Consider the following 26,640-nt stretch of genomic DNA (forward strand, 5'->3'; position numbering starts at 1 on the left):
ACAACGTAATCTCGCTAAGACAGTAATCCAGGGTTGATAGCCATATCGAAATTCAAGTTGAGAGCAACTAATGTCACGTCAGCCTACAGGATTAGCAACTTTTAACTAGGCGACAGATTTATTTTCTGCAAAATGTTGCAAGATTAACTTGTAGTAATTGAGTGTAATCTGTAGACATTTCGAAAACTTTGCCGAAATGAGTGCCTATGTCCGTACTCCTAGGTTTCTTAATATTTTTTAACTTTTGATTGGTCAGAGTAAACAATTAACTAATGATATCATCATTAAGACTTACAATGCTGGTATTGCCAGGTATCCCACAACAGGCACACAGAACAATGTCAGAGCAGGCAGAGTGGCCACACGGAATTTAGCCATGTTCTTGCTATGCTAAAACAAAGCAGTTTCTGCAAATGACCCAAAAACAGTATATAGCTAAAATAATAATGTTCCAATTTTCACTTCATAAGCGCCTGATCGCATTTTTAATGTAGTTAAAGGATAAATCATTACGTATTCTTTTGACACAATGGAACAATGTTTCAACAAATACCGCCAATAACAACCAGAAATTGTTCAAGGTGATGTTAAGGTTGATAACCTTAATACCACGAAATTTCTTTTAATACCACATCCCAATGTTTATCTAAAATATACATCCTTCATGTCAATGTGCGATCACTTCAAAAAACTGAACTAAATTGGAAACACTGGTATACAGCCTTGAGTCTGCACCTTCAGTAATTTAAGTGAAACATGGCTTCACGAAGATAATGACCCGCGGTGTTTATTGATAAAAGGATATAATCAGTTTACCTCAAAAACTCTAGACTCTAGGGCAGGTGTTGTAGTGATCCAAATCAGAGAGGATATCTCCATGATAAAAGAAAGTACAGAAGGCCTTGAAGAAGCAACTTTAGTGCACCTTCGAAAAGATGATTTTCACCTCAAGAGTCATGTGTTGCTACACACCGCGTTCTAATAAAATCCCCTTTCTTGAGAAATTCGACAAGTGTTGGGAAGAGATACCAAGCTCAATACAATCAATAGTCTGTGGTGATTTCAATATATACATACTACCAAACAATCATCTCACCAGGCGGTATATGGTTATTACTGAATCAAATGGATTTGATATGTTAGTTACCACACCAACCCGGGCCATCAAAGAGTCAACCACTTGCCTTGATCACTTTCTATCAAAAGACATTAATACAAGTGCAACTGAAGTACTTGAGGACCAAAATTTCACCGATCATTTCCCAATCCTTTTCTCTTGTACCATCAATTTGCGTGGAATAGAAAATAAAAGCGTCTTCCGGGATACCAGTTTTCTGAAGTTTGATCAATTAACTATGAACTGCATATTCAAGCTGAGTCACGAGTTGGGGAAATCAGGTCTCAGTGTGTTGGATAGTAATTTTGAAGATTCGTTTTATAGCTTTCACAAAACTGTCTGCCAGGCAACAGACCAGTTCGCTCCCTTTAGAACATCCAAAAAATGTTATCGTAAAATGCCTGAGTGGTTTACTAACAAATTAAAAAAATTTGGTCTCGAAGCGCAAAAAAATTCACAGGCAGTGGAAATTGCACCCAGCCAATACGAGGAAAAAAACAAAAAAAAATTACGGAAAAAGAGGTTGAGACCTCAAAAAATTCGTATCATGGAGATTCAAATCATGCATTGGAGACTAAAGGCAAACATTTAAGTTACATAAGAATTTAAAAGCGTGCAATCAATAAAAGATAATGCTCTGCCAGCTCTGTCATCGTGCGTTACTGGTTCTGAGTCACCCTCGAATCTGGAGGTTGTTGAGAAATTCAAATACTTCAGCTCGATTGGTGAACGTTTTAAAATGGACCTCCCAAATGTTCCTAACATAACTCTCATATTCCATGTTCGTGATTCCCGCTGATGAATTAGAAATTTTAGAAATGATAAACCAATTAGATAATAAAAGCTCATCAGGAGTTGATCACATAAGCAACACTCTGGTGAAAGTTATTGCGTCCACAATTACGCATCTCACTAAATTGATTAATAAATCGTTCAGACAAGGTGTTATTCTGAGTGAATTAAAAAGAGCAAAGGTGATACCAACATACAAATCTGGCTCAAAATTAGATGAAAACAATGACAGGCCCATTTCTCTTCGGATGGTCTTCAGTAAAATATTTGGAGGGGTCATGTGCAACCATTGATATTACTATTTTGAAACGTTTAATTTACTCTATAGCAAAAAATTCGGATTTCGCAGAACATAATTGTATAGACGCAATGCAGAGCTGACAGAGAGGCAGAGACATCAAAAGAACAAAGCATCCACTAATTTTTTTCACAAAAATGGCTTCAATATGGTATTCGTGGAAATACCTTTAAATGGTTCAGAAATTATTTGAGTGCAAAAGGTTGAGTTACAGGGTTGTACGTCTGGCTGGCGTGGAACGTCTTGTGCCGTTCTACAAGGGTCACCTATTTCTTCCTGAGTCACATAAATGATCTGCCGTTGTGCTTCGACAGCGTTGACGTGTTTCTGTTTGCAGATGACACCAGTCTGTCTGGTTGTGGTTGGCACTCAATAGTATTGCAAATGACCTAAATTCTGTGACAAATTGGCTGAACCCCAATAAGCTAGTCTTGATATAAATAAACCATTCGTATGAACATAGGAAACAGTGCTTCCAATAAGGTACCCTTATCTTATTAAAAGTATTATGCAATGTGAATCTGTGTGTAAGTATTTAGGAATAATGCTGGATTCTAAGCTATCATTTGTTTCTCACGTAGACTACGTTATGAACAGATTAGGAACCCCATGTGGGATAATTTCGGAGCTTCGACATTTTGTTCCCAACAAGGCGCTCAAGCTGTACTATAACTCTAATGTCAAATCAATTATTCAATATGTAACCTGATGCTGCTGTTCCTCCACGCTCTTGTGCATTTCGCAAACACAAAAAAAGAAAATCTTGAAACTGATATACTTCCGGGAAAAAAGATCATTCGTACGATTTGTTCGACAAGCATAAGGTGCTCAGTGTGTTTTTAAACTACATATATATGAGCTCCTTAAGTTTGAGTTCCATTAATAGGACCTATTGTGAGCAGTACTTGAACTTTTTGTTCGAATTTGAAGGAAATAGTCATCCCAACAAAAGTTCATACAAACCTTTTCTAAAGATTAAATTATTTAGAACCAAATTGAAGAGAAACTCTATATACTTCACACCTGCAAGATTATGCAATACAAATATATCAGCATATATACTACCAGAAAATGTCGAAAGCTTGACTGCCAGCCAACTCAGCGCTTTTCATCGTTTTCGAGATCGTTATTTAATTGGAAATAACGACCTGATCAACTGCGTCTTTACGACTTTACTGTTCTTTCTTACGATTGATAAACGTGTCTTGTTAAAAAAGAGACCGCTTTCCTGCTTGCTACAGGACGTTCAAAATAGGATTGTTTTCATGTGTAACCACAGAAGTTAGGTCAAATTCAGTCAACCACCTGCCTTGATCACTTTCTATCAAAAGACATTAATACAAGTGCAACTGAAGTACTTGAGGACCAAAATTTCACCGATCATTTCCCAATCCTTTTCTCTTGTACCATCAATTTGCGTGGAATAGAAAATAAAAGCGTCTTCCGGGATACCAGTTTTCTGAAGTTTGATCAATTAACTATGAACTGCATATTCAAGCTGAGTCACGAGTTGGGGAAATCAGGTCTCAGTGTGTTGGATAGTAATTTTGAAGATTCGTTTTTTAGCTTTCACAAAACTGTCTGCCAGGCAACAGACCAGTTCGCTCCCCTTAGAACATCCAAAAATGTTCTCGTAAAATCCCTACAAAAAATCTTGAAACTAATACACTTCCGGAAAAAAATATCATTCGTACGATTTGTTCGACAAGCATAAGAAGCTGTGTTTTTGAGCTAATATATGTGCTCCTGAAGTTTGCTGTCCATTGATAGGCACTGTTGTGAGAAATATTCAAACCTTTTGTTCGAATTTGAAGCAAATAGTCATTCTACTAAAAGTTCATACAAATCTTTTCTAAAGATTAAATTATTTAGAACCAAACTGAAGAGAAACTCTATATACTTCACACCTGCAAGATTATATAATACAAATCTATCAGCAAATATACTACCAGAAAATGTAGAAAGCTTGTCTGCTAGCCAACTCAGCACTTTAGTTCATCGTTCTCGATATAGTTTTTTCATTGGAAATAACGATCTGATCAACTGTGTTTTTTAGTGGGCAGTATGTCAAATGCTCCTTTTTACAATCAATAAATGTGTCATGTAAAAAGGGACTGCTTGCCTGCATGCTACAGGCTGTTCAAAATAGGATTGACTTTCATGTGTAAAAATTTGACCCTCCAGAACCTAGTTCTCGAGATATGGCCGTTTTTGCGATTTTTTTATGCTTTTTCCACTGAAAAACAAAATTTTCATTTTTTTGGATTTTTCTCTTTTGGTGACATCGAAAACTCACGGCAGGTGAGAATTCTGCAGTTAAAACTGCAGGGGTTACTTGGAAAAAACTCTCGGACAATTCCAAAAAATTTAAAAACCTTTTGTTTTTTTTGTTTCCTCCCGTTTGGTGCTTATTTCTCAGGGTGGGCATTTGTTAGGCCCTAGGGCCTCGTTGCCTGTCCTCTCTAGTTTAGTAGTTGCCAACGTTATTCCAAAGAAAATATCAACTAAGAAAGACTCGTTTTTCAGCTTAAAAAGCCCGGGAATCGCCCTAAAACAGCTGGCGTGCGGTCGTCTCTGAATGTAACTAGCTTAGTGCGTGTTTGAGAGCAAAAAAACAAACCAGCTAACGTCGGATGAATTGCTCTCCGTTACAGGGGGTCAATTTAATTTAGATGGGGCGCAGCTTAGAAATGTCCTATGTGTGTGTAACGGCTGCTCTCCTATCAAAGTCAAGGAAAACTTTACACCGCCCAGTTCGTTTCAGCGGTTTCAAATCTGTCCGGATATTGTGTTTTTGCAGTTAACTTTTGTGAACTGTATTATCCGCTATACTGTAGAATGCCGTTGCATTACTTGATACTCAATAATTTCAAATAACTACTTGTTCGGCTTTGCCGAATAACAAATAACTTTGCTTCAACTAAGCAAAAATCCAAAATTTCAAATAACCAAATAGTCTCAAATTAGAGGTTTTTCAATGATATCTTCTTAACCACAAATGCAAGTGAGATAAGGTTTCACTGGGTTATAAACGTTAGGTAGGCCTACTATCTGATGTAAAAATAAGCAACGCTGGGTAAACTGCGTTGGTGGTGCTACCTTTTATATTTTATACCCAATCTTAATACATGGGCGAAAAACAAAGTCTTTCATATCTTTGCAACCAAGTTCTCAGATCTACCGATCAAGAAACTGGAGTCAGCCTAGGCAACTGGTAAATGAATGAAACAAGAACGAACAGTTTAACTGCTCTGTAACTCTACTTATTAGAACTTCGTTCCGCAATGTGAAAATTTGAGAATTTCAAAGTCAATTCTATTTTTTAATAAGTCAGAGTTAAAGTTAGGCTGTACAATCACAAATATGATCTACAGAATCAAGACACGATAACAAGTAATTTACCGCTCGAGAAAGTGTGCTCCAATACGCACTGTATGTCAGTTTAATCTAACCAAAATTGCATGTTTCTTCTGATTTTTGGTAGTTTTTCAAGCTCCTTTTATGCTGCTAGTCACGTGGATTTACATGTCAAATTCAACTGTTGATTGGTTGTAGATAATAATGTCGACAGAATGTGAACACTTTTCCATAACGTCACTTTTTCAGTGTAAAATTGATGTCATGGGAAATTTGTTAACCATGTAGAAGTTTTGTCGAATATTCTGTATCAATAATAGGTTGATTCGCAATCCAATCGCAAAGAACCTGATGCAATACTGTTAAGTCGTAGTATTGTTTTGCTGGTTGTTGAGGTAGTTCGAGTTAGAGTTATAGTTTGACTTCATGAATTCGATTGCGTACTAATAATAGTTGCTAAAGATAAATGTTGAACAAAATGAACAAATCCGTTTGGCTTCGATAGAATGTAGCATTAAATTTAGCTTGTCACACTATTCTAGCTTTAAGGCTTGAAATGACCTTGAAGCGCTATTCAATTTGATTTCTGAGTTGATAACCTCAGCCGCAATATCGCCGGCCCTGTTTTCCATCGCGAAAACATCTTTTCCAGGTAGTACTGGGGCGAGCTTCACTACTGGTCTCCTGTACACTTCGTCGTTCGTTCGAACTATCGCTGATCGAATCACACCGTCAGACCCATCGATGGTCTCCGCAACTCGACCTAGATTGTAATATCCACGCCTATTGCTGTCTTCGATCAACCAAACGAGATCGCCTTCTTTAAGGGTTTCGTTCGCCGTAGATCGCCATTTTTGCCGATTATTCAGAGTTGGCAGATATTCTTTACGAAGTCTGTCCCATATGAGATTTGCATAGGCTTGAGTTTGTCGAAAGAGCTTTCGATGATCGACAAATTCCTCCGCGCATGGTAGGTAGGGTAAGCAAACGGTCTTGTTGCCAAGCAAGAAGTGATTGGGAGTCAATGCTTCTAAGTCATTAACATCTGAACTGACTGGAGTCAAAGGTCTTGCGTTCAAAGTCTGCTCAACAATACACATCGTTGTTGAAAGAACGTCCTCAGTGACTGATCTGTTCCCCAACACTGCATACATTGCTTTCTTGCAACTCTTGCTTTCTCACCAACCGCTCCCATACTCCTCCAAAGTGAGGTGCTGCGGGTGGGTTGAACTTCCATCTGATCCCTCGTTGAATTAGATGTTCTTCGATCCCTTCTTTGTTCCATGCCACAACATACTCCGCAAACTCTCTTTCAGCTCCAACAAAGTTTGTTCCGTTGTCACTGATGATTGTACTTGGTTTGCCTCTTCGGGCAAAATCTCATTATTGCATTGAGACAACTATCTGTGTCCAACTTGGGTACCACTTCTATATGCACCGCTCTCATAGTTAGACAAGTAAAGAGACAACCCATCGCTTTTCGTTCCTTCGCCCAATCTTCACAATGAAAGGGCCAAAGTAGTCAACTCCAACATTTGTAAAGGCTGTTGAAGCATCTAACCGCTCTTCGGGTAGATCTGCCATGAGTGGTGTTATCGTTTGTGCTCTGCCTTTTCTGCAGGTAACGCACTTGTTCTTGATTGATCTTAAGGCGTTCCGTATGCCTAGTATCCAGATCTTCTGCTGAACAATGTTTCTTACATGCTCAGTGCCCTCGCGTTGATTTTCCTTGTGCTCGTTTCGCAAGAATAATTCAACCGCATGATGTTTCCAATGTAGCAAAATTGGATGCTTTGCATTGAAGTCCAATTTACTTTTGCCTATTCTGCCTTTGGCTCGAATAAGTCCTTCTTCGTCTAGGAAGGGTGAGAATTGTAAGATTTTACTGCCTTTTGGAATTTCCTTTTCAGCTTTGAGAGATTTCATCTCTTCACCAAACTGTTCTTGCTGTAGTAGCTTGAAGACTGTTGCTTTTGCTTTTCTTCTTTCTTCGATGCTGACTATGAGTGTTGCTGGTTTGTGTTTGTTCAGTGCTCGCTGTACGTATGCCACTGTGTTTACCAGTCTATTAAAATTACTGAATCGTTCCCACTGAATAACAGCTTTCTTCTCTTCAGCCTGTATCATAAATACTGATGAGGGTATATTCTCTTCATCTGATGCAAAGAGTAGGTTCACTTGCTCTGGCCATTCACTTTCTGGTCGTTTCAACCAGGCCGGCCCAGTGAGCCACTCACTCCTCTTGAGTTCCTCAATGTTGATTGCTCTGGTGCCAATGTCCGCTGGGTTGTTAATACCGCTCACGTGTTTCCACTGTGAAACATCAGTTGTATCCAGTATCTCAGCCACTCGGTTGGCCACAAACTTGTTGCTTACGATGGGAGCTGTGTATCCACTGCAATACTGTAGTTGAGTCTGACCAAAAACTGCAACTATTTATCTTCTTTTCGTGTTCTTTGACTATCTGTTCCTTCAACCTCACTGCCATGACTGCCGCTTGCAATTCCAATCGGGGTATTGAAAGATGCCTCATCGGTGCCACTCTGCATTTTCCAATGACAAATGCTAAGTCAGCTGAGTATTATTTTGGTTGTGAACGTAGATAGGCCACTGCACACATCGTGTTTTCAGATGCGTCAGCAAACACATGAAGCTCAGTTTTATCCCTCTCTCTGTTGAAGTATCTTCTATCGATGCTTGTCTCAGCCACTATTGGAAGTTGTTCTTTCCATCTCAGGAATTCTTCTTCTTCACTAGGCTCCACTTCGTTGTCCCAATGTTGTCCATTCTTGGTCCAGATGCCTTTCAGAAGTCGTCTGATATGAACACTGAACGGAGCGAGCAAACAATCCGATCGGGTCGAATACTGAAGATACCAGTGACAGAATCTTCCTCTGGGTTATAGGTGCTTCCACTTCCTTGTTGGTACCTCTACAGACTTGAAGGCTATCATCAGTAACGGTCCATTGTAGTCCTAGCACTGAGGATCCCTCCGTACTGGGTTCCACTTCGACTTGCTTCGTGTTGCTGATTGACTTCAAGTCTTCCGGTATTGCTTTGGTAACTGCATCGTTGTTGCTAATCCACTTCTTCAATTCAAATCCATGTCGTGAGAGAAGAGGTTGTAGTTGATTGAAGACTTCAATTGCTTCTTCCGGGGATTCTACTGATTTGATGAAATCGTCCATGTAGAAGTTGTTTTGTATTGCCTTTGCTGCAATCGGATACTCATTTTCGTTGTCCAGTCCCACTCGCTTGAGAGCATAGTTTGCACAAGTTGGAGAACTTTTAGCTCCAAATACGTGACGCTGATATTCGTATATCTGAACAGGTTCGTTAGTTCTTGGACGCCATAAAAACCTCAAGCAACTTCTATCCTGTTCGGGAACTTGCACTTGTAGAAACATCGATTCGATGTCAGCTGTCAGGGCTATTGGTCCTTCACGGAATCTGAATATTGTTCCAATCAACACATGTAGAAGATCAGGTCCTGCTAGTAGCTTATCATTTAGGCATATGTCTTTGTACTTTGATGCGGCATTGCAAACACGTCTTACTTTGCCAGGCTTGTTCGGGTTTAGCACTGGATGATGTGGCAAATACCATTCTTTCCCGAAGGTGCCTTTCACTTCGGACTCGTCCAATATCTTTACGAATCCTTTTTCTACATCTGTATCTATTGACTGTTGATACAAATTCTTCAGGTTTGGGTCCCTTTGGAATCTTCGCTCCAGTGAGTAAAGCTGACCCAAGGCTGAGCTGTAGTTGTTCGGTAGGTTTGGCTCTGGTTCACTCCACAGCATTCCCACTTCGTACCGCTCGCCTGTGAACTTTGTCGTACTTTCTAGCATCTTTTGTGCCTGCAGTTCCTTCTTTGACTGACTGACGACGTTGATTTTGGAAGCATAGGTTTCTATGTCCCACCAGGTTTGAATATTCTCTGCCACTTTCACATCTTCAGTGAAGGCGAAATGACAAACATTTTGTCTTCTTTTGCCCGTCATGGGTCCACTGACTACCCATCCTAGCTCTGTTAGAACGGCGAAAGGTTCACTTCGTGTTCCTATCTTATAGTCCAATGGGCGTTGTAGCTAATAAGCATCTTGACCAAGGACGATGCCAACTTCCATCAAGTTGAAGCTTTTGTTGGGTAAAACACTCAAGTGGTTGAAGCTTTGCTTCAGCTTGTTGTAGATGTAGTTTGTGTTTCCCAAGGAGATTGACGGGTGTGCAAGGAGATTGACGGGTCCTTCAACCTCACTGCCATGACTGCCGCTTGCAATTCCAATCGGGGTATTGAAAGATGCCTCATCGGTGCCACTCTGCATTTTCCAATGACAAATGCTAAGTCAGCTGAGTATTATTTTGGTTGTGAACGTAGATAGGCCACTGCACACATCGTGTTTTCAGATGCGTAAGCAAACACATGAAGCTCAGTTTTATCCCTCTCTCTGTTGAAGTATCTTCTATCGATGCTTGTCTCAGCCACTATTGGAAGTTGTTCTTTCCATCTCAGGAATTCTTCTTCTTCACTAGGCTCCACTTCGTTGTCCCAATGTTGTCCATTCTTGGTCCAGATGCCTTTCAGAAGTCGTCTGATATGAACACTGAACGGAGCAAACAATCCGATCGGGTCGAATACTGAAGATACCAGTGACAGAATCTTCCTCTGGGTTATAGGTGCTTCCACTTCCTTGTTGGTACCTCTACAGACTTGAAGGCTATCATCAGTAACGGTCCATTGTAGTCCTAGCACTGAGGATCCCTCCGTACTGGGTTCCACTTCGACTTGCTTCGTGTTGCTGATTGACTTCAAGTCTTCCGGTATTGCTTTGGTAACTGCATCGTTGTTGCTAATCCACTTCTTCAATTCAAATCCATGTCGTGAGAGAAGAGGTTGTAGTTGATTGAAGACTTCAATTGCTTCTTCCGGGGATTCTACTGATTTGATGAAATCGTCCATGTAGAAGTTGTTTTGTATTGCCTTTGCTGCAATCGGATACTCTTTTTCGTTGTCCAGTCCCACTCGCTTGAGAGCATAGTTTGCACAAGTTGGAGAACTTTTAGCTCCAAATACGTGACGCTGATATTCGTATATCTGAACAGGTTCGTTAGTTCTTGGACGCCATAAAAACCTCAAGCAACTTCTATCCTGTTCGGGAACTTGCACTTGTAGAAACATCGATTCGATGTCAGCTGTCAGGGCTATTGGTCCTTCACGGAATCTGAATATTGTTCCAATCAACCCATGTAGAAGATCAGGTCCTGCTAGTAGCTTATCATTTAGGCATATGTCTTTGTACTTTGATGCGGCATTGCAAACACGTCTTACTTTGCCAGGCTTGTTCGGGTTTAGCACTGGATGATGTGGCAAATACCATTCTTTCCCGAAGGTGCCTTTCACTTCGGACTCGTCCAATATCTTTACGAATCCTTTTTCTACATCTGTATCTATTGACTGTTGATACAAATTCTTCAGGTTTGGGTCCCTTTGGAATCTTCGCTCCAGTGAGTAAAGCTGACCCAAGGCTGAGCTGTAGTTGTTCGGTAGGTTTGGCTCTGGTTCACTCCACAGCATTCCCACTTCGTACCGCTCGCCTGTGAACTTTGTCGTACTTTCTAGCATCTTTTGTGCCTGCAGTTCCTTCTTTGACTGACTGACGACGTTGATTTTGGAAGCATAGGTTTCTATGTCCCACCAGGTTTGAATATTCTCTGCCACTTTCACATCTTCAGTGAAGGCGAAATGACAAACATTTTGTCTTCTTTTGCCCGTCATGGGTCCACTGACTACCCATCCTAGCTCTGTTAGAACGGCGAAAGGTTCACTTCGTGTTCCTATCTTATAGTCCAATGGACGTTGTAGCTAATAAGCATCTTGACCAAGGATGATGCCAACTTCCATCAAGTTGAAGCTTTTGTTGGGCAAAACACTCAAGTGGTTGAAGCTTTGCTTCAGCTTGTTGTAGATGTAGTTTGTGTTTCCCAAGGAGATTGACGGGTGTGCAAACGCTTCGATTGAATGCACCTTTAAATGTAGTCCCTTTATTTTGAGAGGAACCTTTTCTGTCTTCAGATCTTTCGTTCCGTGTATGCCAGCTATGTTGAGCGTCACACCGGTGCCTTGGGCCCGTAACTTCTCTTGCACACTTTGATCGATGAATGAAACCGTTGATCCACTATCGAGGAAATCATATGTGTTCAGCCTGTAGCCACCGCTCTGTATTGAGACAGGAACTATCTGAAGAAAGCTAGTAACTTCGTTACTCTGGTTGATTGTTGCTGCGCTTAAGTTGACTGCATGATTGCCCTCGTCCATTTGGTTTTCTGAGTGTAGCAATCGGTTGTGCTTCTTGATGCATCCATTGATGCCGCACGCATTGACTTTACAATCTTTGATTGCATGTCCTTTGCCTAGACATCCGTAACATAAGCGTTGCTTTCTCACTGCTGCGTACCGATCATTCACACTCATGCTCCTGAATAGTGGACAGTTCCATATTTTATGAGTGCCATCAGCTAGCGGACAGTGATCACTTTGCGTTTGCTTCGTTTCTTTCACGTTGGAACTTGCACTGAAGTTCGACGTTTTCGAGAACCGTTTGTCTCTATTTGTGCTTCTTCGGTCTTCTTCTCTTCGCTCTCCCTTGAAAAGCTGAAAACCCTTCGTGCACGAATGCTATCCTAGATAGCCACTTTTCAAACATAATTAGATCAGGCCAATCTTCATCTTTATCATCAACATAGAACCACCACTTCTCTTTGAGAACTTGGGGTAGTTTATCTACTGCCATATACAGTGTCGAGCTTGATTGCAGATCACCAATCTGCTTGTACTCTTTGAGCACATTCACAAAGTTCGAAACAATAACTGAGAAACTGATCAGACCTGTTGAATCGTGTGATTTCACCTGACTTGCTTTGCGAAGGCTCTCCAGTTGTGCATCAATGATCACATGAGGCCTTCCAAACTTCCTCTCCAGAATACTCCATGCAGCACCATAGAACTGTCCAGAATAGCCCATTCCAGAGATTGCTGACCTTGCCTTGCCTGTCAGCAGAGTTTTCAGATGGCTCATCTTCTCTGAGTCTGGTATTGGTTGTTGATCCACTGTAGCAATGAACATACTAGCCCACTCCGGCCATTCGAGAGGGTTTCCGTCGAAGTTGTTCAACTTCAGCTTTGGTAGGCTACTACTACCTGAATAGCCAGTGTTGTATCGTAATAGACCAGCTCTTGGGGAAACGTCTTGGTCTTCAACACTTGAGGATCGGTCTCGTGAACTGCGATATCGTGAGACGTGACTATGCCTGTTCACTTCAGGGGTTACTTCGAAGCGAGCTGTTGGTCGTTCTGGTGTTAGAAGGTTGTCGATCCTGCTGGCCCAGTCAGAGACAACTCTCTTCTTGGGGGTCCAGTTGAAGGGTGATGTGTCTCGAGCACTGGTTGATTGGGAACGAGCATCATCGTTCTCTAATGCTGTTCTCTTCACTTTGCGCTCTAGCTCACGCTCTTCCTCCAGCAGTTGATGCTTGGTTTCCAGTTCCTTCATTTGCATTTCCAGCTCTAGCCTCCTCCGCTCAAACTGTGCTTGTTCGAGTCGCATCTTGGTTTCGAATTCGATATCGAATTTCATCATCCTTTCCTCGCGCCTTTGCTTTGCTGAAGATGTTTCCGAAGCATTCTCCGTCTCTTGGCCGCTTGCTGTTGCTCCATTTTGCACTGTTTGAGCAACTGGGTTGTCTGTTTGGTAGTTGTTGCTCTCGCTGTCGTTCACTGCTTGGGTTGCGTTGCTTTGCTCTGCATTCATTTCTGGTTGCGTGCCTTTGCTTATATATGCAAGCCAATGATAGTCCAAACTTGCTTTGCACTTCCTTGCTTCTTTCAGATGCTCTTCAACAAAATTAGCTTGATAGGGCACAAGCTTGTTTCGACGCTGCAGTTGCATGGGTATTTCTTCCTCTAGAAGGTGAACAGTCTGTTGGTAGAGGACCTTTAGTTTGTTGGGTCGATCTGAATCTTCAATAATTTTGTAGCCAATCCCTGTTTTGGTGTTGACTTATTCTAATAAATCTTGGAACTTCTTGTCGTACCTTTGTGCTGTTGATTGAAGCTCCTCTCTGCTGATTGTTTTAGGATTGCCTTTTGCTTTGCTTGCTCCTTTTAAGCGAGGTTAGTTCTTCAACGTAACTTGTGAAGTGCACTCGCAACTTTCGCTCTGCCTCACTGGCGTTGCGCTGTTGATTTGTTTGATTCTCTTTGGGGGGTGCCTTCGGCACTCTCTTCATCAGATTGGACAGCAGTTTGCCTTCCACTGTCCGGGTCGGCGGACCAAATGTAACGGCTGCTCTCCTATCAAAGTCAAGGAAAACTTTACACCGCCCAGTTCGTTTCAGCGGTTTCAAATCTGTCCGGATATTGTGTTTTTGCAGTTAACTTTTGTGAACTGTATTATCCGCTATACTGTAGAATGCCGTTGCATTACTTGATACTCAATAATTTCAAATAACTACTTGTTCGGCTTTGCCGAATAACAAATAACTTTGCTTCAACTAAGCAAAAATCCAAAATTTCAAATAACCAAATAGTCTCAAATTAGAGGTTTTTCAATGATATCTTCTTAACCACAAATGCAAGTGAGATAAGGTTTCACTGGGTTATAAACGTTAGGTAGGCCTACTATCTGATGTAAAAATAAGCAACGCTGGGTAAACTGCGTTGGTGGTGCTACCTTTTATATTTTATACCCAATCTTAATACATGGGCGAAAAACAAAGTCTTTTATATCTTTGCAACCAAGTTCTCAGATCTATCGATCAAGAAACTGGAGTCAGCCTAGGCAACTGGTAAATGAATGAAACAAGAACGAACAGTTTAACTGCTCTGTAACTCTACTTATTAGAACTTCGTTCCGCAATGTGAAAATTTGAGAATTTCAAAGTCAATTCTATTTTTTAATAAGTCAGAGTTAAAGTTAGGCTGTACAATCACAAATATGATCTACAGAATCAAGACACGATAACAAGTAATTTACCGCTCGAGAAAGTGTGCTCCAATACGCACTGTATGTCAGTTTAATCTAACCAAAATTGCATGTTTCTTCTGATTTTTGGTAGTTTTTCAAGCTCCTTTTATGCTGCTAGTCACGTGGATTTACATGTCAAATTCAACTGTTGATTGGTTGTAGATAATAATGTCGACAGAATATGAACACTTTTCCATAACGTCACTTTTTCAGTGTAAAATTGATGTCATGGGAAATTTGTTAAGCATGTAGAAGTTTTGTCGAATATTCTGCATCAATAATAGGTTGATTCGCAATCCAATCGCAAAGAATCTGATGCAATACTGTTAAGTCGTAGTATTGTTTTGCTGGTTGTTAAGGTAGTTCGAGTTAGAGTTATAGTTTGACTTCATGAATGACGATTGCGTACTAATAATAGTTGCTAAATATAAATGTTGAACAAAATGAACAAATCCGTTTGGCTTCGATAGAATGTAGCATTAAATTTAGCTTGTCACACTAGTCTAGCTTTAAGGCTTGAAATGACCTTGAAGCGCTATTCAATTTGATTTCTGAGTTGATAAGCTCAGCCGCAATATCGTGCAAAAAGCCATTCCTCACTCGTATTCGAACCCTGACCTCCCGATTGGCAGCCTGACATCTTAATCACTTAATGACAAAGGCATTGATTTTCGTTCACTCACAATCCCTTTAAGCAACAAACATTATCTCAGAAAGAGAGCAACTTCGATCACTGAAATGAAGAACTACAGTGCAAAATATTCACTCAAGAACTCAAAGAATGTTCAAAAACATAAGCATTAATCAAAAATTTGCATAAAAAACATACGTTTACAAAATTGCCTCAAACTTCGTTCGAGGGTAATTAACACTTTCACAGCGACCAATTTTTCTTTTAAATATTTTCAGAGTTTTTCATAACAGATTCCCACTAATGTTGGACAATATGCTCTCGAACGACAAGTGCAGGAAATTATTCAGATGGGTCCTGAGTCTAATAAATTTTATGGGTGCAAAAAAAACAATGACCAGGGGGTTCAATCCAACACTGTACGGCGTGCAAGACTACACCTTTCAGGGCATTGTACTAATTCATCTTCAAAGATGTAAGAAACATAATTTCATTGAAAGAGCAATTCATATCACGCAAAACTCAAGCGTGAAAAAGTCACTCGAGAAGTGAAATCGATAGAACGTTCTAGAACAAAAACGGTCAAACAAAAATTTTCCATAAAAAGGCACACATGTTTAAACTTTGTTCGAGAGCTATTAAAAACTGTTAACAGATGAAATAAAAAATCGGAAATTCAGAGCTGAATCTGCAGCGATTTATCATCTGAATCTCATCAAGTCGATAATCCATTAGTTAAGCGTGAAAAACCACCTTGAAAGTGAGATAGCCGTTGGCTGAAAAATTATTGTCAAAAATGTCGTCTATGATTTCATACAATTTAACAATGCGTTCCAACAAACCCATTGATCCTAAGAACATTCAATTAGTTGTCATCATTAGTTCTTATATCAGAAAAGGAGCCATGTTATAAATCTTACTGTATAGAGATGCAAGGCATCCGAAATTGAGAGCTGATGAGGAAGCAATTTTTCATCTTTGATCTTCCTCCGAATCTTTCTATATCTCAGCCTGTCATGGTAGAGCAACTGCTTTGTGCCTAAACACCAATTTATAAACAAAAGAAAATCCTTTCGTTATTGTCCCATGGGAAAAATCCACAGGAATGAGCATTACCGCAGGGTTATCGCCATCGAGAAGTTATCAAACTTGCGGGCGAAACCGACTTGTTGAATACCTTCGAGAGGTCGATAACAACCGTGTGATAGTGTACTCTCACTGCGATTGACAGCTACATACAACTTACGTCACACCGCAGCTGATTAGACTAAATATCCTTGCACCAGATGTTTGCAGTATTCATCGGCAGCTAACAAGTTATTTCACCAGTAAATTATGAAACTGTTGTTATCGCAAGAGAGGTGTTTAAATATAGATTTGGTATGTGTATTCCTTATGAACTTGAGTCGATTTCTGAGGACATGATCAATGGTACAGATGTAGTCTACAAAACCCCTTAATAATTGTTTGCCTTTTCGAGCCTCCCAAAAATATTTGAAAATGATATGAATGTTCCTTCTTGATTTTTTTGGATTTGTATCGGGTTCTATATCTACATTGGAAAAGTGTTAACCATGATAGGAAAGAATAGCGTGAATAAATGAAGTGTTCTACTTGCCATTCCAATACCTCACCGTCTCTAAACCAAAATTAGCAACCATTTGCCCAAATAAAACCGTTAATCAAAATGAGAATCATGCAAAGACACTATATGTAAACTTTAGGAACATTGCTGGCAAATTGCCAGAAAATAGCCGCAATAACTTCGTAGACCTGCAGTCTCAAACGATAGTAACAGAAGCACACGAATAAATAAATTTCTTTTGTTATTTACTCAGGTGTTATATTTTGATTACGAATCTGTATAACTTATTGCAGCTTCTATTAGGTGCTCACAAATAACTTTCAATTAGAGTGACACAGAATCATTTGACCTTATTTCTTGGAATTGAAAATAAAAGTCAATTTCAGAGTGAGGAAGTCATTTTTGATAATGAGGTACGTCATGTATGACCAAAAACTTTATCACGCGAATGAACAAAACTAGCTTCACTAAGATTGAAAAATGACGTCACGCACGCAATTCAATTAAATTGCACGAACGAATGAACAAAAAGAAGATTTGAAGTCGTTATTACGTCATATTTGAAGTAGTTGTGACAAAAATCTTGACGACGAAATAAAAAACATAACAGGACAAGTCCTGACGTACAATTCAAAAAATTTTAATTGCCTTAACAAAAACTAGACCTAAAACGGACTATGAGTGAATTGGGAACACCATTTCCAAAAAAATCAAAAAAATTTAGAAAAAAATGAAACTCAAAGTCAAAATGCCGCATGTGAACAAAAAACCACTAGCGAGAAAAAAATTTGGTTCAAACAAAAATTAGGTCTAGAATGAACAACGAATGGATTGGGAAAATCATTTAGAAAAAAAAAATCCGATTCAAAAAATTGAAAAAAAAAACAGTAAAAACCAAAGTGAAGTTGCCGCATGTGAACAAAAAACCACTAGCGAATTTTTGTTCAAGCACCGTTTTCTCTCTCTACTTTAAAATTAGAGTAAAAAAATTTTACGCCGTAAAGCCACTTGCTTTTTCGCTCCACTTCCTGTTTCGGCGTGACCAAAATCATTACTCTAATTTGACTTCAAAAATCATGAAAATGTGTGAACAGATCTTAAAAAAGAGCGCCCCAATACAATTCAAATTCTTCGAATTGTAAAAAAAACAAGAGAAGATCCCCGCTATCGCTGTGCGGCTATTAAACATAAGTTTAAAAAAATAGTATTTCCAAATAGAACACTAGTTTCTAAGTTCTCCATCTAATCAAACATAACGAATCAAATACCGCACGGGGAATTATTGATAAAGTACAAAAAATCAAAACGACTAGCGGCGGAAGAATTGCTCTTGAACCAACCCGGAAGGATATCAGTCTGAGATCTTACCCACTACACTGCAACGGCTTTGATCTTGAATCGAATTTACATTAGCAACAAGCAATGACAGCAATTGAGATCGCTCAAAAATGAAGAATTGCAGCGCGATAAAGTCACTTCAGAAGTCAAAGAATGCTATAGAACAAAAGTGCTAAAACAGTAAGGCAAAAATTTTGCATTAAAAATACCGAAACGTTTACAAACATAACCGCAAGACTACTGGGCTGACTCAAAATATACGTTCCTTTACACAACAACCACACACTCAATGAATAAAATGAGCCTACTAATTAACAGCGGAAAGGTAACATGAGAAAGCAATTAAAAACGATCAACTCCTACGTCGTAAAACATATCTCAAACGAGAGAAGGGGCTTCTATTGTAACATGTTTCAACTATATGCTCAACCTTATTGACAAATGTAAGATCAAAGGTATAGACTATGTTTTTGTTTTATACCTCGAATTTGAGTACCAAAGGTATATTAACATAGTGTCATCTCTTGTAATTGATAGTAAAATAATGATGCTAAAATATTTACATATTTAACAAACAGGAGCTAATACTTCAACAATGAAGACAAACAATCGTTATTTAAAGCAGTAACCGGTGGAGTACCAGCAAGGATTGAGTAAAATGTCGGAAGTGTCTATACGTTCGTCACAACCGCCTCGTACGCCGTCCTGAGACTTCGGTTTAACCAAGACAAGATATGTTTACGTTGTATAAAGGATAGAGTTATATACAGGAGATGCGTCCTACTACAACAGAGGTGGATTTCAGTGTTGAAGTGAGGGTGGCGCATGAAAAGTCAAGACTGTATTCCGTCCCGAAACTCTGCTATGAATCGAACCTGGTTCAGATCGAGAATTTAATCCTTAAAATTATTCATAAGAGACGTTCTTAAGAGAGGAGACGCTCTTGATAGATCCTGCCTACACAGATTTCACAGTCTGATCTTCACTAAAAGTGATCCAAAGTAATCACCTAGTCAGAATCAGAAAAACGGCAAATTTCAAGGCGTGGTTCTGAATGGTCGAACTTCAAATCGTTTCACTCCGTAATGAACGTGTGGTTGTCCTCGAACAAATTGTCCAATGTTGAAGGTGAAATGACCAGTAAGAGATTTAGAAAGAAAAAGTAAATCCTGTAATAGCAGATATGAAGAAAGCGGTAAGATACGACTGCAATAAAGTAGTTCTTCATAATTGTTATTGCTCGTTTTGTTGATCCATTTCATACTCTTTTTCTGAACATTTTCGAGTACTTTTGTGTTTGTTACATTAGCAAACCAACAAACACTTCGTGTAAAAAATTGCTCGTTTTGTTGATCCATTTCATACTCTTTTTCTGAACATTTTCGAGTACTTTTGTGTTTGTTACATTAGCAAACCAACAAACACTTCGTGTAACAAAACGCGCAAAACCATAGATTTATTTAACTGACGGAATTAGGCGTGGTGCGCTTCTTTTCAGCATAAAAAGAACTCCCTTACATAAACTCCTAATTCCTTCTGTATGTGCACTTTTTAAGCAAAGAGGAGAGGAATAACAGCTCTGCAAGTTTCTGGGAAATCAGTGGCGTAAATTACAAAGAAGAGGGATGCCAGAAGACATCCCTGCAGAACTCCACATGTAACGTTAACATTTCCAGAAAAATAACCATTTATTCTATATCTTTGCATCGTTCCGATTAGGTAAGATTGCAGTTATTTCATAATTTTCCCGCGGACACCAAGATTAAATAGTTATGTTAAAAGATCGCCGTGATCGACATTATCAAAAGGTTTCTCATAGTCGGTATAAATTAAATCAATTTATTTATAGATAGATTCTTGGTAAACCAAGAGTTCGACGCAAGAGCGGCCTTTTCGAAAACCATATAGGGCTTGGAATTTTGGTATCAAATGACGTAAAGACAAATAAACAAACGTTCAAAATTTTGGATTGCAATTGTCAGAAGAGAAACCTGCCAATAACTTTCCACATCGGACTTACAACCTCGTTTGTAGGTGGGAACGACTGCTGAGTTTTTCCAACTAACTGGAAAAACAGCATCTTCTCTTATTTTGTAGAAAATTTGTTTAAGGAGTCTTTTCAATCGTTTGTTGAGAAATGTCAAAATCTGTAAATAATGGTAGCAACCGTGGCGAATTCTTCCGCAAGAAGCTGGAAGAAATTCTGAAGATTGAAACAAAATGTTGAGAGCAGAGAGCATTGACGAACTGGATAATTAGCTATTTGGTTCCTAAAGGAGATAGAGCTTGGAATCGCAGTCGCTTTGAAGATTCTATAGTATTTGAAAAAATTTTCAATGGATCGGGATGCTGCTAAATCTGATTCAAATTCTGCTTTATCTTCTTCAAACCACGTTTCAGCAATGCTCTCTAGTTTCTTTATATATTTTCTTTATATTGTTGCTTCTCGCTGTTTCAAGACTCTTAATTGCGTTTGACGTAAGCTGATTTACCCAAGGTGATAAATGAGATCGATACATTGCCCTTTTTAGAACGTTTTCAAATATTATGGGTCTAAACCAATCGTACCACTGTTCAAGCAGATTATTAATGTTACTCAAAATCCATGAAAAAGTAATTCACTTATCTGTTCGTTCGTTTCATCAAATCTAGCCTTACAGAAGCTGTAAACTATCTTTGAATTTGTTTCCCGTAGATACGAGGAGCTTAGGTTTCCGACTCTTACTTTAAAGGCAATTGCATCATAATTCGAGAACTAATGTCCAGATTAACTTTCTTGTAGGATATAACTTCTGTTTTTGAGTTGACTAAGACGAGATCGAGGATACCTGAAAGCTGCAGTAGGGAAATCAATGATTTGCTGAAAGCTGTAAAAGCTAATAAGTTCAACGAAATTCTGTCTATCTGAGTTCTTAGTTGAGTAATCGTGCCAATCAATTTCAGGCAATTGAAATAACCATACACATTTGTCGAATACAGGATTTTGACAGTGTAAAGATTTTTTTTCAAACAGATAACAATTTTGTGGTGATATAGCATCAGGACTGGAGTTTGATGAATTCGTGGGGCCATAAAAACACACAAGTAAAATATCCCGAAGGTTAAAACTGAGAGAACATGTTAAGACCGCTCCACCAATGCTTTCATAAAGAGGAGGTTAAATTATTCTTGATAGAAATCAAAACACCTCCGTTTTCAGCTTTGCTTTCTTATCGAAAGATTGCGTAATTGGGAAAGAGCTCGTAATCGTGAAATGAGCAATTAAGCCAAGTCCCTGTTATCATAAAGAAGTCTACACTTTTCAGATTTAAGTAGTTAGCAAGTCTGGTGCGTTTATCTCGATTGATAATACTACGTATATTGAATACAAATGAAACGAGATATTCATCGGACTCCTGTTTCACATTTAGTAACCATTGAGATACGTCAATTTCAGTCCCATCAGAGAAGAGGACCTGGTTGAAGATTCGAAATTGGTTGCGAAGGTATACTTCTTAGTTAATCAGTTTACATCGTTTGATCAGACATTCCTTCCCTTTGATTTGTTCTTCCTTGGCCAGAGATTTGTCGACAAAGATCTTTCCATCAATGCCTTGACTATAGTACTTAAATTTGTGAGCGTTTGCAAGCAATTTTCTTACCGTCAAGGAGTTGTGGAAAGTCACAAACAGCCATCGTGGATTAGAGCTTAATTTGGTAAATTTACCCAATCGACTGATATTCGAAACTGTAATCTCAACTTCTCCAAGAAAACCAACGATTAGCTCAGTTTCTTTCATTTGTTGCATAATGTTTGATCATTTTGAATTTGGTTGAGAGGAAAATTCTGGTATACCCGCAACTTCAATTTCCAAACTTGTATCTTTGAGAAGCTTTCATTGTTGACATTAAGCAGTTTTGGTTGGCTAGGAACTACAGAGTGAGTGGACTTAGATTTCAGGTCTGAGAGTGTCGATTTGATTTTCTGTAGACTGCTGTTTATGACATCCTTGAATTCCATCTCTGTGGTTGTCTTCAATCTCACAAGCTTCTTCACTGCTTTAGTGCAATCATTTCAAAACCATAAGACTCCTTCGGTGGACATTTATATCAATGCTTCAGTTGGAATCTTTTTGCATGTGTGGTGTACCCAGCAGCCACATTTGTCTAATCCAATAGAATTTGTAGTTTCATATTCGATATTAGATGCCAAGAGCTTTGGATATTAAAAGGACTTCAAATTCATTCCGCAGAAAGAAGAAACGCTGAATGGAACATTGAAATTAAATCGTCTCAAGAAATGTAGCAAAATCACATTTACTCTGCATCGCAGGAAATAAACAGGTTAATTGAATGACTTGATCTGTTTTTGGATAAAAAATTTCCTCTACTTCTCTGTTTGGTCGCATTTCGACCAAAACTTTTAAATTCCTTAGCCGAATAACGTGGAGCGAATTGCTCTCAAACGATTGGCGCCTTTTGGCATACTTAGAGTCCAGTAAGCTAAAAAGCTCTGAATCCCTGAAAGCCCACCGGGCGCTACCTGTTTATCCAGTCGTCGAAAGGATCAAACAAAGCAATCAGTCAAGCCACAAATTGTATAAGAGACCACAGGACTAATCGTTTGAGAACTCATTTAGGAGCCGTGTCGTATTACACTCTTACAATGACATACCGGAAGGATTCCTCTTCCGGATAAGGACGGTGACCTAATAATTTTTTTTCCTGAAGACAGGGCAAACTAATATGAAAGATCTGTTCGGCTTTGTGAGCCGTTACAGAATCATAACGCTATAGATTCAGAGTTTCATCAGGAAAAATCCTTCAGAAAATCAGAAAAGAAAAACAGGAACAAGCTTGAGCGAAAACGTGGGCATTCAAAGATCTCAATGAAAAAGGCATATCCTGTAGATTTGACTATTGAAAAAGGAGCATCATGCTGGCTAAACGCACTTCACTTGAAAAAATATTGAAAAATGGCCATCAACATGCGCATGTGGAGAAAATTTTAATGTAGCGCATGCTCTTCATTGTCCAAAAGGTGGCTATACGCACATAAGACATAAGGACCTCCGCGACTTTTTTTGCTAACCTGCTCAATGAGGTCTGCGATGTTGTCGAAGTAGAGCCCTGTCATCAGACTTTACAAGGGGAAACCTTCGCTAATAGAACTACCACTACTGATGATGACGCTCGACTAGATATCAAAAAAAATGGCTTCGTCGATTCACGTTTCAGCAGAACGTTCTTTGCTGTTAAAGAATTTAATACGTATGCGAAGAGTTGCCCAAGAAGCATACCGGATTCCTACAAATATCACCAGTCCATCAAGAAGCTGAAATACGAGCAACGGATAATCGAAGTCGAGAAAGCCACCTTCTGTCCGTTGATCTTCTCATTTACAGGAGGAGCTGGTCCGTCACCATCAAAAGCCATACAGAGATTGGCTTCCAGGATCAGCGATAAGAAAGAAGATTCATATTTGGACGTGATCTGACGTACATAAGGACAAAAATAAGTTTCGCGTAGCTTCATACTATGCCTCCGTGGCTCACGATCCATGCACCTGCAGTAGACGCGTCAATAGGAAGCATTGTAGAGGAAGGGATGCTGTTGTCTTAAATGTTTTACTTCTTTCTAATCTTGATTCAAAATCACTACACATTATACTTTGATTGCTATTTACCATGTCTATTTTGATTATAATTCCGATGCTTTAATTTCTCTATCTTTTGCATCTGATGCTTCAATTTTTGACTACTGTCAGGATTTATAAATACACATAGGAGTTGACTTGCTGCCCCCGAGTTGACCGACTACCCTTTTAGGGGAGGGGCTTTCTCTTAATTGACCTTAAAAAATTACTTCAATTTAAAAATTAAGAAAAGTGGGTCATGCATTCCAAAGATCAGACTTAAAGGTAATATTTCAAGCGCTATCAGCCTGTTTATCAGACTTCAAGGTAGTATTTCAAGCGCTATCAGCCTGTTTATAGGCTCGTGAGCTCCCCAGTATCCACTTTATCGCTACATGTTTCAGTTTTCCTTGTTTTCCTATAAAGTTGGAAAATTTATACTTGATTTCCATTGAGTTGGATAATGGCGCTTGTAAAAAATGGTCTCTCATTATACAATTTGAAACGGTCTGATGAAAACGCAATAACATTCATTTCAAAGAACAAAGTGAGATATGTTTGTATACAATGATGAGACATAATAGTACCAGGCTGTAAAAAGACCTATGCAATGCAAATCGAACAAGAATAACACTGCTGAAAAATTGGGATGCTGTGTTTTCGGATAAAATACTCAAGCTGAAGTCAGCAAAAGTTGTCAGAGCACCCAGGGCAAAAAAATAATTAGGCGTTAAAATAAAAAACGCATCCAAAAACCACGTGCAGCAGCAGGTGATCTACAAAGCAAATGGTTCCACTGTTTTTCTCAACCTATAAATTGTACCATCTCCTTTTATTTTTAAACGCTCTGCTAGAATTTGATGTACTTTTACCCTTTGCTTCTCTGAATAAGTTAAACTATAAATTTTGGGGACTGGAACCCAGCACTTGGGCGCAAGCGTGTCAGGGCACAGTCCCTCGTTCCGCTAAAATTTATATTTAAACATTTAAGTACTTAGCAAAAGTACTTAACGACTTTGTTCTTCATTAAAAACCCTTTGAACACCAAGTCCGCTTTTGTAAACCATTTCAACTGCTTTAATAACAAACGCCAGTAAATAGGGTGACAAAAAACTGCTCTAACCTGAAAATATCTGCGCAGATGTGTTTTTAATGCTTCTTATCATCCCGGGAATGGCATTCATACTTCCCAACAGACCATTCTATTACTGAAATAAAGAGATAAATGTTGTCTTTACCATCTGAGTGCGATCGATTAAAAAATTGAACAATTTTTTGAAAAAGTAAAGAGTGTCCGACAAAATTTAATCCATCAGAAGGTCTTACTTATAACAATTTTCATCACTTAAAGCTCAGGCATTGAAGTTAGTTTGTCAATAGAAATTCGACTCCAGTCAGGAAGTGAGGCGTCATCATGTGGCTCTGGCACACGAGTATGAAATGGACGAGTAAGACAGCTACTAAAGAACAACATAAACCGGAAGATGCTCACACTTTTTCTGCAAAATAGAGACCAATTAAGCATGAGATTACAAGAAAAGCTGCAAAAAATTACGGATATTAGTGATCTACACAACAAGGAAACTCAAAACCTGTTTACCATCATTATAATCGTTTTGATCAGCATCTAAAATCGTTCGTGGTATACGAAATTAATTGTGGTGGATGCAAATCGACCTATGTCGGGCAAACCTGCAGACATATTACTATGGATGGCAGAGCATCAAAAAACAAAATTACCGGTAAGTCAGCACGTAAGCGAAAGTTGCGGCACCTCACGCGCGTTTGATTAGCGAACAATTGATCAGTGAAATGTGGCAAAAAGAAGCTTTTTCGAGCTTTGCGACCCGTGCCTCTCCTCGCCTTCCGCAGCTAAGTTTTCAAATTTAATTGTTGAAAATATTGATAAAAAAAATTACGTCATCTTTGAAACAATTGCTACCAAAAATCTTATCCGATGCTCTACCAACTGCCTTGACTGAAAATGTTCAAAAGGCGGTTACAGATTCCCTCCCGTCTTACCGCGATGCTCTCCAAAAGGAATCAACCCAGGTAAAGCAGTCGGCTGATCTGCAATTTGTTATCACTGGTGTTCCCGAGAATGAAACTTCATACCTTAAACAACTGGAAGCAGATTCAAAAGTTGTCGATGAAGCTGTGCAACATATTGGTTTTCACCCAAGTGGAAACATCAGCAGTGTCCGGCGCCTTGGAAAGCGTTTGAACCCGGAATCAAATCAACCCAGGAAATGTCGCCCGTTTTTGATTACCTCAAACAACAGTAACTTCATGAACAACTGTTTTGCGAGGAGTCACCATCTTCAAGACTTCCGCTAACCGATTTACGTGAAAAAGTTATTATCAGCCGACGAACGCAAGCTCGAAAAAGAGATACTGTCAACACGGTACAACCTAATCCAGAACAAAAGATACGATCGTTCCTTTTTCAGAATCAAAAAACTTAAATTATTCTACAACAACCAGCCGATTGGTGTTGAAGTGCCGACCAAATGACATGAATTAAAATGCCTACTGGTAAAAGCGCAATCTTTGCTCAGCGTTTCAAAAAGGCATGAACTTACTAAATTGTGCTCTCTCAATGCAATATCTCTTTTATTTATAACAGAAACGTGGTTTTCTGATAACGTCAAAACCAGCGAATTATCTTTGGGAGCAGGATATGATGTTGTCTCAAGAAATGATCGACGTGCAGGCAAACATGGCGGACCTTTAATAGCTGATGCCAAATTGTCAAATCTTCATGTTACGGATATCTCAATTTCCGACTATCACTTCTCTTGCTTGTGTTCTGCATTCTGATACACTTTTGTTTTACTTACTTCTCTACAACCCACCAGCATCTTCCTCATACCATGTTCACT

General features: G+C 39.1%; 1 protein-coding gene across 1 annotated transcript in view; it reads right to left on the bottom strand.

The window, feature by feature from the left end:
* LOC142337554 (uncharacterized) overlaps positions 1-24,968 on the bottom strand; it is a 49,536-nt gene extending 24,568 nt beyond the window's left edge. Inside the window, exons 1-4 of the mRNA XM_075386864.1 lie at positions 24,882-24,968; positions 16,840-16,860; positions 16,142-16,260; positions 296-390 (exon numbers count right to left, since the gene is read on the bottom strand). Of these exons, the coding sequence (XP_075242979.1) occupies positions 296-390; positions 16,142-16,260; positions 16,840-16,860; positions 24,882-24,942 (296 nt within the window). The 5' untranslated portion in view covers positions 24,943-24,968. The remainder of the gene's footprint in view (positions 1-295; positions 391-16,141; positions 16,261-16,839; positions 16,861-24,881) is intronic.
* Positions 24,969-26,640: the final 1,672 nt, after the last annotated feature.

This window comes from Convolutriloba macropyga, chromosome 4 (genome assembly GCF_964194025.1).
Source record: "Convolutriloba macropyga chromosome 4, txConMacr16.3, whole genome shotgun sequence".
Classification (NCBI taxonomy): Eukaryota; Metazoa; Xenacoelomorpha; order Acoela; family Convolutidae; genus Convolutriloba; species Convolutriloba macropyga.